Raw genomic sequence first — 13,139 nt, 5'->3', positions numbered from 1 at the left:
GACTGTCTGTAGGAATTTCTGAAGATATGCTGTTTTTAAATATTTTGTTACATTGTTGTTGAATTGAATTTTAAGTGCAAAGAACATGCTATTTATAATAAATAAAAGTAACACATAAAACATTAAAAAAATACCCCTTTGGGCGTAATATGTAATCTGAAAGCGTTTTGAAAATACACCTTTCATTTTAAAGCATATATGTTTGAAAATATGGATTTTTTTAAAAATAAAAAAATTATTGTTTATAGAATGCAAGTTCCTTATATACTGTATTGATGATATTACTTCTCTTGGCTTGAAACTATACAAAGGATTAAACTCATTTCACCAAAGGGTCTTTCAGTACAGTAGTAAACAGTTTAGCTAGCATACAGGTGTCTAAAGTGCGGCCCACGGGCCGCAACGCAAATTATGAAAATATTTAAATTTACATATTTTTACTAAACAAATAAATGTTTCAATGTTATTCATTTATAATCGTTTCGTTGGCATTTATTTTAAAATAAATATTTAAATAAAAACATCTTAGATGTCATGATGTATTAACTGCAATGTGACATTCAACTGAGAGAAAAATTTGAAAATGTTTCTTTACTGGATTTTTATAAAGATTATCTATCCCGCGATACATATCCTAATTTCCATTTTTCATTTTTACGAAACTTTCACAAATTAATAATAAATATGTACCTACACATATCTAATTCCTATTTAAAAAATTAATAATAAAAGAAGTTAATTTATTTTAGTAAGATAACAAAGTAAATTTTTATTTGAATTGGTTAAAAAATATTGTATGTGTGGCCCCGCAATTTTTTTTTACTTTGCAATGGGGCCCTGAAACGGTCATAGTTTAGACACCCATGAGCTAGCAAAAGGAAATATCTGGATATATATCTGACGATGACATAGTTTATATATATATAAAGATTCGTACTCATATAAAAATGAATGAATCTACAATTGATACGTATTGTGATGCTAGAGAATGCCAATAGAAAAATGATGCAGAACAGCATCCACGCAAGCTGAGGGAAATTTTCTCACAGTGCAATATATTACGATACACAATGTATCGTATCTCATAATGCAATATATCATTCTATAACATACAACATGCTTCTCAGACCACGCAGTTGATAATTTCTTCCAATGAAAATAATTTGAAGCAAAATGTTTCTTACATTTGTAGAGAATTTACATTATTTTCGGAGTAGAAAACGAGAAAAATAAACTATAAATTTACCGGATTTCTTGATTCTAGCTGGAGGGGCGCTTACACCATTACAAGACTTAACGGGGAATACGATAAACATAATCTCCCACGCTTGAAGGAGAACTGGGGAGAACCAAGATAGCCAGTCAGCCAAATCAATATGTAACAAATTATCATTCACCATAGTTTGTTTCGGAGTTCTTATTTTTGGCCATAGGTCCACCTACTTGAAATACACTAACTCTGTTGCTATAGCAACCGCCATCCACCAGACACCGTGACGGTCCCTGTTCAGAGAGACAGACAGTACCTACTTTTATCCCTCTGCCCCGCATCCGTCAGCATTCCCCTATATGTTGCGGAGTTCGTAATTTGTAGCTATCTGTGTGTGCTTGTAACAGTCTCGTTTCGTATTTCTATCGGCTATTTTGAAAATCTAGTCACTGTTTTACTTATTTTTAGGTTTTTCTAATATTTTTATTGTATTTTAGTAAATATACGTTTTCTTAAAGATACTATTTGATATACATTTTTTCTCCTTCGTGTCAAATTGTAAGAAAAACATTTAATTTAGAGTGGGAGTTAGATTATTACTTTATTTCTGTGAAAGATGAAATGGTGTATTTATTGTGCAATACAGTTTTGACTATTTTAAAGAAAGTGAATGTAAATAAACACTATTTGACTCATAAAGAACAACAATATTTAAATTTAGAAGGTGAATCTCGACAAACTACAGTTCAAAAATTGAAAAATAAAAAGCATCATCTACAGGCGTCTTTTAACGCTTTTCTAAATAAAAATACCACTGCAGCTGCTGTTACTTACAAAATAGCCCATATACTTAAGAAAAGGGGGGGAAGACTATTTATTGACATTGAAATAAGTAAGAATGTATTGTTGTTATACTCGATCCAGAAAATGTTGATAAATGCAAACAATTGCCTCTTTCAAAAAGAACTTATAACAGATCGGCAGAACGAATTAGCTGAAAATGGAACAAAGCAATTTCGTACTATTACACAAAATAGAGATGTTTATTTTTCAATTACTTTAGATGAAACCATTGATAAAACTGACTCGGCGCAAGTTTTATATTTTATTCGTACCGTAACTAAAGATTTTCAGTGTTACAAGACTTCTTGAGTTGGGTATACTAACTGGAAGAACTCATGGAGTTGGCATTTTTGAAAACTCCAGAGAAATATGCCATCGATTGCAGTTAAACGTCAGTAATTTAGTCAGTGTCTTCATCGATGGCGGAACTTCCATGGATTGTAAAAAAGAGGAATTTCTTGCCTTTTAAAAATGGAAAACTTCACATTTTGCATCGGCAAAATGTTTGCGCGAAAACAACCATTTTGTAAGACACGCTGAATAAAACTATTTGGATTGTGAACTATATTCATGTAAATATCATGTGTCATCGTGAATTTCGGCAGGTGATAAATTTAGACGAAGAAACGTATCGTGTTGATCTACCGTACTACTGCAAAGTTTTGATAAAAGGTTTTACTTCAGAACGAAGAATTTTAAACTTTATCAAAAACAGAAAGAACTATGTGATCAATCAGATGAAGGATTTAGCAGAAACATTGTATTTTTGTCGGATATTATGACAAAACAAAACAATTGAAGTATTTATGTGCAAGGTAAAACGAAACAAAAGATCAAAGTGTTTCGAAAAAAATTTAACATTTCTCAAAACATTGCTCTCTTGCTCGGACATACCTGCAGAAAACTTCCCGGAACTACTAAAAATGTTGAATGAGCAAAAATATAAAAATAAAACATTCGATGAATACATAGGGAGTCTTACATTTTTTAATAGAAGAACATACTGAAAGATTTTCAGATTTTCACGAGTACATTTCTGCTATGAAGCTGGCATTTGAACCACATTTAGCAGATATATCCAAAGCTCCTGTGGATCTACAAATGGAAGTTATTTGTGTTGCGGGAAGATAGTGTCTCAGATCTCCTTTTGACACTAAAAAGGATCCCATCGAAATCTGGAAAAATGCTGTTGAATATTCACGCCTACGAGAGCATGCACGTCGTTTACTTTCCTCCTTTGGAAGTACTTAGTTACTTGCTGCGAGTTAACATTTCCTCTCATGACAAAAACTAAAACAAGTTTAAGAATGCTAATTACAGATACTCATTTAGAGGATATACTAAGGCTGCGCGTTACAAAGCTTGATCCAAATATTTAATTACTTTCAGGCAAGAAACAAATGCTAATATCCCACTAAGTTAAATTTTCCGTCGGATTTTAACATTATTTTATATACTGTGGCTATGTTGGTTTTTTATAAATTATTATTATTTTTCTATTGTTTTTCTTATAATGCATTAAATTTATGGAAAAGTACTTTTTATTGTAACCAGTATTTGAATACATGTACTTGTTTATTAAAAAGTATTAAAGATTAATGTTATAATAAGTTATTAGTCTTATGTGAATAAAAAATATTTTATATTGTAAATTTTTATTTCAATAAATGACTTAATGACTTTTTTCATTATTTCTACATAGTGGAATAAAGTGATGAAACTATAAAATAAGTTGTAACAATTTCACAAAAGTCGCATTTATAGGTATATCAACCCTAATTTAAATGTGGCCTCTCATGTATAGGTTTATTGATAACTCTATATCACTTTAATGAGCTACTTCAATGCCATTACAAAATCTGCGTATTTTGCTCCTGTCTATCAACCTCTACATTTCTTCTAAATATTTTTAATCACTCTGCGTATTGTATATGTATGCCTACCCATGTCATGATAGTCCCGTCATTCTTGCAATGTTATCAAGTATGTATTTTTCAAAATTATTTTAAGTGCTATTCCCTCATTGGAAGAACAATAATCCACCTTAGTATGAGTAGCGGACAACACTGTTGCTGTGTTAGCTTCTTCATTACGTAGTATCCCTTCGTGTATTTGTTTGTTCCAGTTGTTTTAAGAAAGAACATTGTGGGTTGAGCAGTTTTCAGCAGCTATCGCATGAATGTTCTGTGTTCTAGAAAAGTACCAAAATTCCTAACATTTATGAGTACGCTTTTAGCTAGCTGAAAATTCTTTTTTGGATTTTGTGGACTCAGGATTTTGTTTGTCCACAAAATTGCCTGCTTTATGGAGTGGATTCTTCTTGGAAAATAGTATTAGCTAATCGCATCATTCAGTGTATATTTTTCAGTAAAATCTGTGAAACGTGCTTATGGACTACGAATTATGTTCCAACTTTACAATTTTGTTTGGAACATTGAGTCTAATTTCCTATTCCGCACGCATTTAGAAGGAGAGTACTTCTTTTCGAAACCTGAAGAGGGAAGATGAGAAAAGTTTGTAACAGCAGACATGAGGTCTAAGTTGTATACTGGGGTTTTCTAAAACTGTAAACTACTTAAAACGAGCCAATGTTTCGATTTAATATCGACTGTTAAATATAAAGATATTATCTGAATGGACTCGAATGGCCACAACTTAAGTTGATACTTAAATAAATAACCACAGCCTAAAATCTTATAAAAAAACTTCACGTTCGTTAAAATTTTCAAAACTAAAAATATATTGATAACTAGTTTTTAATTTATAATCTCGAACAATGAAACTGAATATATTAAATTATTATTTTGATTAGGACACAAGGAAGTTTACTATTGTCTATGCAGCATTCATGCCACAAAATGCACTCTTTTGTTAATAAAGAAGCATTTTGGGGGGAAGTTTGCTGTTGCACAGCTGGTAGAGTACATGGAATTTAGACAAAACATTTAATATAAAATATTACCATAATTCGTGATTGCAGAAAACAAAGCAAACAATGAACAACTCGAATATATTTGTAGACTATCATCAGTAAAAGCGAACGTAGTTGTTTTATTAATGAATAAATAAACTTGAAGGCCATACATAACGTGCGTAAGTATAAATTTTTCCCTGAGGCAGACTGTTCGCTTTGAAATCGTTAAGTTTCTTAATCCAAAAGTCGTTAAAGTTTAAAAAATATGAAATAGATAATAAAACAAATTCGAAATTCAAGATTCGGGCTTCCAAGTGCCCATAGTCAGATGGAGGACTACGTTATTCCATATTTGATGTCTCTAGGTATCTTTGTTTTGTTTTTGATTTTTATATGTAATGCGAGAAACATACATACATTCATGAAGATTCTTCATTATTTAATTTCTTTTAATTTAACACAGGGCGAAAAAAAGAAAAAAAATAAATTAAATTTTGTTCTTTTTACAATTGAAATTTTGTTAATATTGTGAAATTTAATTATTTCCCTTGTACACCGAGCCTTGCTAGTACAGGTAAGTGATCCGAAGATAGATCCGTAATCACTTTCATAGAGAAGGGAAGATTGAAGTTTGCTATGAAAACGTCCAATATATCAGGGCGTCTGTTGAGGGTGTTTGAACGATAGGTCTGCTGATCTGGTACAAACATATAAATAGGTTCGTTTTCCACGTAATGGTGAATTACATTCCCATTTGCGTTATTGTGGTTGCATCCCCAGTCGACTTGCTTCGAGTTGAAGTCGCCTCCAATAATTGTGGGGGTTTTGATTACTGAGATAGTATTGCAGGTCTTCTTCTGTGATGCGATTGTCAGGGGGATTATAAATTGCGCAGAATCTAACGTTGCCTAGTTTAGGAATATTTACATTTGTACATACGATTTCAAAGCCTTTTGAATTGTCCGTGGATATAAGTCCAAAGCACAAAGACCTCTTGGCATATATAACAACACCTCCACCACGGTGTCAGAGCCGATCACATCTGTAAGTGTGATAATTTGCTATTTTCATGTTGTGTCTAGGCACAGCATGAGTTTCAGTGACTAGACAAAGTCATGCTGGTTAAGGAAGTGATGAAATTTGTGCATTTTTGTTGTAAGATTTTGCGCATTTGAAAGTCCATTGGAGATAGGAGCAAATGAAGTTGAACTATTCATGTTGGAAATGAGAAAACATGACTGACTTTTTTGATAAGACTGAAGTTAACTGAGATGTAGTATTCTTTCGCATTGAAATTGCAGTAGTGAGAATTGCGATTACAGACTTGGCTTCTTCAAGCTTTGCAGAGAGCTCAGCTAATTCGGATGGCTTTTGCCCTAGGGAAGGCTGAGCACTGTTCATGATAACACGCTCTGAGTAAAGCTTATTTCCAGGAGAAGATTGGTTTTGGGAAAGTATACACATCCACGAAAGGAAGAAGTATGTCCCTGATCGCAGTTAGCACAGGTAAGCGGCTCAGAAGGTGGTGTGGTGCAAGATCGAGATTCATAACCCCCACTGCACTTAACACAGCATGGTGGTAGGTGGCATTTGGCCTGCGCATGATGAAAATTCAGGCATCTGTAGCATTGAGTGGGACCGCGCCGGCCCATGTAATCCTCTACGCTGATGCGTAGTTGCATTAAGTATTCTAAATTGTGGATAGTCCTTGATTTGGCTGATCTGGGAAGCGTAACCAGATAGAGCGGCAGCTTTTGAATGTCAGGTCGTCGGAGTCTAGTTAGTTGTATTTCTCGATTGACTGAGTATCCAAGCTTCGTAAGAGCTTCACCAACTTCAGTAGGTTCCGTATAGGAAGGAATGCTTCTGATAACCACTTTCAGTATTTTATCGTCAGGAAGCATATGGGTGAAATATTTCACTTCCTTGGAATCGAGCAGCGCCGTAATCTGATGGTGCATATCACTGTAGAAAACTTTAATTTCGAAGTCAAAATCACTTCTCATCTTCGCTTTGAAGACGAGTTTTGCCTTTTCTAACATGTCATTCAATTTCTTTCAGGTTAGACTGGGATCTTGAATAATGATTAGAGGTATCTTCGAGCTACGTCTGGGATATTGAAATCCACTTTCCTGGTCATCCTGGGTAAATGGTGGTTCCATTTCAGCAGTTTGCTCGTTAGAAGGTGGAGGGGCTGGAGCCTGGACATTTAGCTCTTCTTCTGACATCTTTTCCTCCGAGTATAAGGCACACTTAGCTTTACGGCTTTTCTGTGAATAGGACTTTGCGGAAATAGCTGATTTACCTGCGCTTAGACTTTGAAGCTTTGGTGCGTCTTTTACTCCATTTTTGAGTGGTCTATCCGTGATGGTCTTCGTATTTTCCTGCTCGGTAGTGTCCTCCAAAATCCCAAATTTGTTGTAAATTTCCGGGGATGGATTCTGACATGTTTCCCAGGTACGGTCAGCAACGAGTCTTGTGTGTTGCTGCTGCTATCCTTGGAATTTGATACAGGAACGGGACTTGTTGTTTTAGGCTGTTGCGCATATAGATGAATGTAGCTATGTTGTTATCTGACATCTCGTCAAGTGAATTTTCCTTGCAGCGCTTTTCTTCCAGCAGATGAATCTGAGATTCAATGACATGCAACATCAATTCGATCGCAGACATTATTGAATTCAGAGAGAAAATGAAGATTGAAGAAAAACCCGGTAAAGAGGCACAGCAGCTGCAATCCAAACGTAGAACGGCATGTGTGATCCCCCAATCGTATAAAGAGGAAGAATAATAAGCTTACTTAAGACACTTTTCATGCTCCATACTCATGGGCGTAGGCAGCTCAATTCAGAAGGGGCGCCCGTTACAACTCCTCATGGCTATACCTATTACAGCTGTTCTACCTGTTACAAACCTATACTCTATATGGCTGTTCTACCTATTACAGCATCTTCACGTATATAGGTAATCATTAAATGACGAATATATTATGTTAATAGCAGTTATCTTAATATAAATGATAATTATGTCATCAATTTTATTAATAGTAAAATTATGTAACATAATTATGGATATATTACATTTAATTATCGTATTTATAATTTTTACCTTACAAACATATTAAATGCGTAACTCAATATTTTTTTAATTAATTAAAATTGTTATTAAAATATTAAAAGAATTTTAAATTCATCTTATTTTGGTTTTATAATACAAGTATAAAAATAAATAAATACACTCTTTTGCAAAAAAATCGAAGCACCAAAAAGAACTTTTGCGATAGTGACGAAATTTGGTATGCAAAAACATCTTGATCGAACATGCAAATGATCAAAGTTTCAAGGCAAATGAACAGGAATTGCGATAAAAGCGCACATTTCTAGTGCGAGTAATTATAAAACCAGAAACAGAGGCGGAAAATTTATCTTATTCTTTGTTGACTAAAGATGCTATTACGACGATATCGAAAACCTTACAGATAACTAAACAACATCGAACGTGGTCGCATTGTAGGGTTGCATGAAGCTGGGTGGTCATACCGAGCAATAGGCCGCCACCTGTAGCGTACAGACACTGCTGTGCAAAGATGTTGGCAGCAATGGTTGCTACAAGGAAATTGCCGACGAAATGAAGGCTCTGGAAGGCCAAATATCACAAATGCGAGGCAAGATAGGATGATCGTTCGCTAGGCCCGAAGCGCCCCAACGGTATCATTGTCGACTATTCAACGCACTACAGCCGCGTCTATACCGTCTATACGTTCACCATCTCACGCCGCATGTCTGAGGCGGGGTTGCGCTCACAGAGGCCTTGCCTTTAACCCCACAACATCGGCGAAGTCGTTTGGAGTGGTGTCGCATCCGATTATCATAGCTGCCATCAGACTGTCATAGTATAGTGCTCAGAGATTAATCCCGCTTCACTCTTGAAACAGATGATCACCGTCTTCGTGTCTGGAGAGAACGGGGCCAGTGGTCCCAATCAGCCTTTGTTTTACAGAGGCATACAGTCACAATCCTGGTGTGATAATGTGATGTGCTATTTCTTATGACAGCAGGACATCTTCAGTCATCCTCCGTACATCTTTAACAGCTCAACGATATGTTGATACCATCCTGCGGCCGGTTGCATTACCCTTCATGGCACGTCATCCAGGGGCCATTTTCCAACAAGATAATGCCAGGCCACATATCGCTCGCATATCTCTGGAATGTCTCTGTGCGGTTGATACTCCTCCTTGGCCAGCAAGTTCACCAAATCTTTCACCAATCGAGCATGTCTGGAGCATAGTAGGCCGCCAGATTCGGGCACCACGAAATATCGCAGATCTGGAGCTACAACTGATGAATGCTTGGCAGAATGTGTCGCAAGATGACATTAGGAACCTCTACCACTCCTTGCCTTGACGAATTCAAGCATGCATTGCCGCCAGGGGCGGTTCGACCAGCTACTAATTTGAACACTAAGTATGTGATTGTGAACCGTGAACAGGTACTATAACCTTGATTTTTTAATTATTTTATGATCTGTGTATAAGCTATACACATATTCAATTTCATCAAAAACAACCACTTCCTTCATGGTGCTTAGATTTTTTTGCAAAAGCGTGTATATAAAATCCATATTTCTTTTGCATATAATTATATAATAAAGATATTGAATTAAATACATAAAAGTTGTAAATACATCTTTTATTTTGGACATGAAATTAAAATGCAAAGAAAAATTTAAAAAAAAAGGCAAACACTATTCAGTCCTTTCAAAACTGGCAAATATATCAATAACTTTTATCAAATGATATTTCTTTAGTATAATGAAAGCGCATTAATGCCAAAGAATTTCTGCGCTTTTCCGTCATAGTAGCTCAGTTATGACTTTTTTAACCTTTTCAAAGCACTTGCGGAACGTTCACATTCGCAAGATGTTATCGCCAGTGTAGCTGCTATGTGCAAACGCACAGCAATATTTGGTAAAAAGATTTTATTCGAAGCTTTCAGAGCCAAAACTGGTGTGTCTGAGAGCTTTGCTTTGGAAATAGGCATAAAAACAAGCGCTTAGACATTGGATTCTCATCTATCCCAGAACTCCATACTCTTGGTTGCTGGCCAGACGTCACTTCCGCTTGAGAAGATGAAAATAAGCTAGGAAGGGGGTGAATCGCTATTGATAACGCGGTTGTTACTACGTGTAATTTTTAAAATTTCTAAAGGCTTTAAAGCCAAGGATGTCAAACTCGCGGTCCGCGGGCCGCATGCGGCCCGGCCAATATATTGGCAAATAATAATATATAATAATAAAATAACATATCGACGAAGAAAAAAATGAAATGTTTACTGCTAAGTAATTAACGATAATTTATTCAGTGTTGTTAGATTACTCACAGCGAGCTGACACACACACTACTTAAATTACAAATGCGTGTGAGTAGCTTGCGTTCAGCTACCTTCGGCTTGGAGGTGATCGAGATTCAATGCAACTCAAATTTGAAAGCAAAATTCATTGAAGTGGGCGTGCCTGAATTTTACAAATATTTACCAGCCAGGATTGAAAATACTAGAAAATTCGCATATGAAATTATTTCCATGTTTGGTAGCACTTATCGGTGCGAGCAGTTATTTTCAGTCATGGAGGGTAATAAGTCTCCTATTAGAAACCGTATTAATGATGCTCACCTTGGGTCAGCGTTGAAAGTTATCACTGCAAACAAAATTTCTCCCGAAATAGGAAAGATAATAGCAGAGAAGAGATGTCAAGTATCAGGACGTAAACATTAAATTTTTCTTGTTCTTTTCTATATAAATATATATATATATATGTTTATTATTGTATTATTCGAAATAAATCTACGTTTCTATGAATATTGATTTTTTTTTTTTTTTTTTTTTTCCGCGTCCCGCCTAAAGTTAAACCTTGTTTGTTTGGCCCAAGTGTACCTATGAGTTTGACATCCCTGCTTTAAGCAGTATAATGTTGTCTTTCGCAGAACCATAGTGTTCCACGCAACTCTTAAATATCGTGTGTCCAGCAAAATATGTTTTAAATAATTAATGAAGTAATTTTTATTATTTCGGTTGTTATAATTTTACCTAAAATATTAAGAAGCAGATCAGGTTTTATAAGTAAAAATTATAATGAAATAATATATTCTCAATAAACTTTTTTTTTTTCACATTTACCTTTCAGAAGACTGTAGGTGGGTTTAATCATAGTATACGGTATACTGGCAGGTGATACTCACAATAAATGACTTAATAAAATAAAAATTGGTTTTATTGGCTCTGTGAGATGACTGAGATGTTTTATGCACTCCCAAAGTCATCAACATTAACAAATCACTGGTGTATGTAATCTAAATTCAAATGACTTCAAACTGCTTAAAAATAACAAAATGTATAATTTTCCTATTTTTATTTGCAATCATATTCTCAGGAAGTTTAATGCTATTGAAAATCCGTGGCATTATTAATAAATATTTTATGAATAAAGACAGGCAGTTGTGTCAAACTGAAATGCTGAAAGCAGTAGGTAGATAGAAGAAAATGTGTTTAAAAATATTCTGGGAAAAATAATTATCTTAATTGTGTTATAAAGTTTTGAATTCATTAATACACTTTATGCACTATATTCGATAGCACTAATTATTATCTAAAGATTTTTGAATATCGATAAACAAAGCATATAAAAATGTATTTCTACATATCATAAAAATATTAGTACTTTCCATGAATTCCAGAGAAAATATGCTAATAAATAATAAATACCATGATCAAGAATTACCTAAACAAACAGAACCAAAAAAAAAAACAAGGATTCCGTACCTTAAGAAAGGAATCTTGCCATGCAATACATAGTTCACTTCTGATAACGCAATATCACAGACATTTTCTTCAGATGCTCCACTGACAAATTGTATCTGTTATGATGTCCCTAAGGAAGGAAAACCATCATCTTCTACCTATGTGACAGGTGCATATTTAAAACATATCAGAATCACAGGATTTGTAGCAATAGCAACTATGTTTTCACAATGCTTGAACCTACATCTTTTTTAGCATAAATATTGGGACACATTTTTCATCACATCAAATGCGTATAAAGAGGCCACTAAGTCTAGATTTTGTTTCTCCAGAAGCCTTATATCTGAAAGAAATATGAAACTATAAATGTGAGACTGTTATTTACAAATACCGTTTTGAATAACTCGTAAGCATTTTAATGGAAAAACATAAAATATATTGACAGCAACTGTGAGTTTGACAAAATGCTGGTCATCAGGGCCAGCCTTACTGTATTCTCTGCCTTAAGTAAAAATCGTTTAATCCTCCTGCACTGAAACCAGGAATAACTGAATAAAGATAGAACATTTCACAAAGAATTCTAAAAAAAGGTCTCCAGTATTTGGCGTTTTGTGCAAGCACGCTAGCTCGACAAAATAGCAAGCTCACTTTATGATGTTCCCTTCTTTGTCAAAACTGGATTTAAAGGCAACAGTATATCAATTGAAATCTCTCTAAAGGCTTTCGTTCTAGCAGGTGATTCTAAAAACATCCTTTTTACATTAGAAATAAGTTTGTCATTGTCTATTCATGGACAATTCATGAAACTTTTCTGCAAGGTGTACAACAAGCATTTCAGATACAGTATTTTGGGAAACAAGACTAAATACCTCACCTGAAACATATACCTGCATCATTCAGGAAAAGAATGTCATAGTCATGTTTACTTCCATTAAGACGAAATAAATTCTATTGATGAAAACTTGAGATGTACTGGAACTGTTCGTTTGTTTCCACACCCTATGTTTTCTAGGTTCCTTCAAAGAAATATTCAGCAGCGATTTTGTTTAAATCTTAATTTTTGTTCTGAATTTTTTCCAAAGAAATCTCTGGTATTCTGGGACAAGAATATTTTTGAAAATGTTTAAAAAGTTTCAAGAAATTTATGTTAAGTGAAACTGCATGAAAGTCTGAAAAACAAGGCGCTGAGTGATATCATAGCGGTATCCAATCGCTATTGTTTGAACATGTGTATACTCTTCATCACAATTACATCACCATTGAACTAACTACATCTTGATCCTCGAAGCTTCGTGAATGAGCTTGTATAGACACTAGGTTATTTCGAAACAGGAGAAGTGAAAAATGAGCAATGCCCTCGTCGGGACTCAAACATCAG

At 34.6% G+C, this 13,139-nt stretch overlaps 1 protein-coding gene across 4 annotated transcripts in view; it reads right to left on the bottom strand.

Moving 5' to 3' along the window:
* Positions 1 to 12,050, bottom strand: part of LOC118197301 (uncharacterized) — an 86,742-nt gene extending 74,692 nt beyond the window's left edge. Inside the window, exon 1 of one of the 4 annotated variants that reach the window (XM_035368798.2) lies at positions 11,783 to 12,050. Coding sequence is in view for 3 of the 4 variants with exons in the window: in XM_035368796.2 (XP_035224687.2) it covers positions 1,247 to 1,316 (70 nt within the window). In the remaining variant the exon portion in view is untranslated. Of the gene's footprint in view, positions 1 to 1,246; positions 1,363 to 11,782 lie in introns of those variants that run through there. The other 3 variants (XM_035368796.2, XM_085811360.1, XM_035368797.2) reach the window with 3 other exon arrangements.
* Positions 12,051 to 13,139: the final 1,089 nt, after the last annotated feature.

Source organism: Stegodyphus dumicola, chromosome 2 (assembly GCF_044657685.1).
Source record: "Stegodyphus dumicola isolate Sdum_Otavi_A_Nest chromosome 2, ASM4465768v1".
Classification (NCBI taxonomy): domain Eukaryota; kingdom Metazoa; phylum Arthropoda; class Arachnida; order Araneae; family Eresidae; genus Stegodyphus; species Stegodyphus dumicola.
The sequence above is the reverse complement of the archived record's forward strand: the minus strand, read 5'-3'. Positions and strand labels throughout refer to the sequence as shown.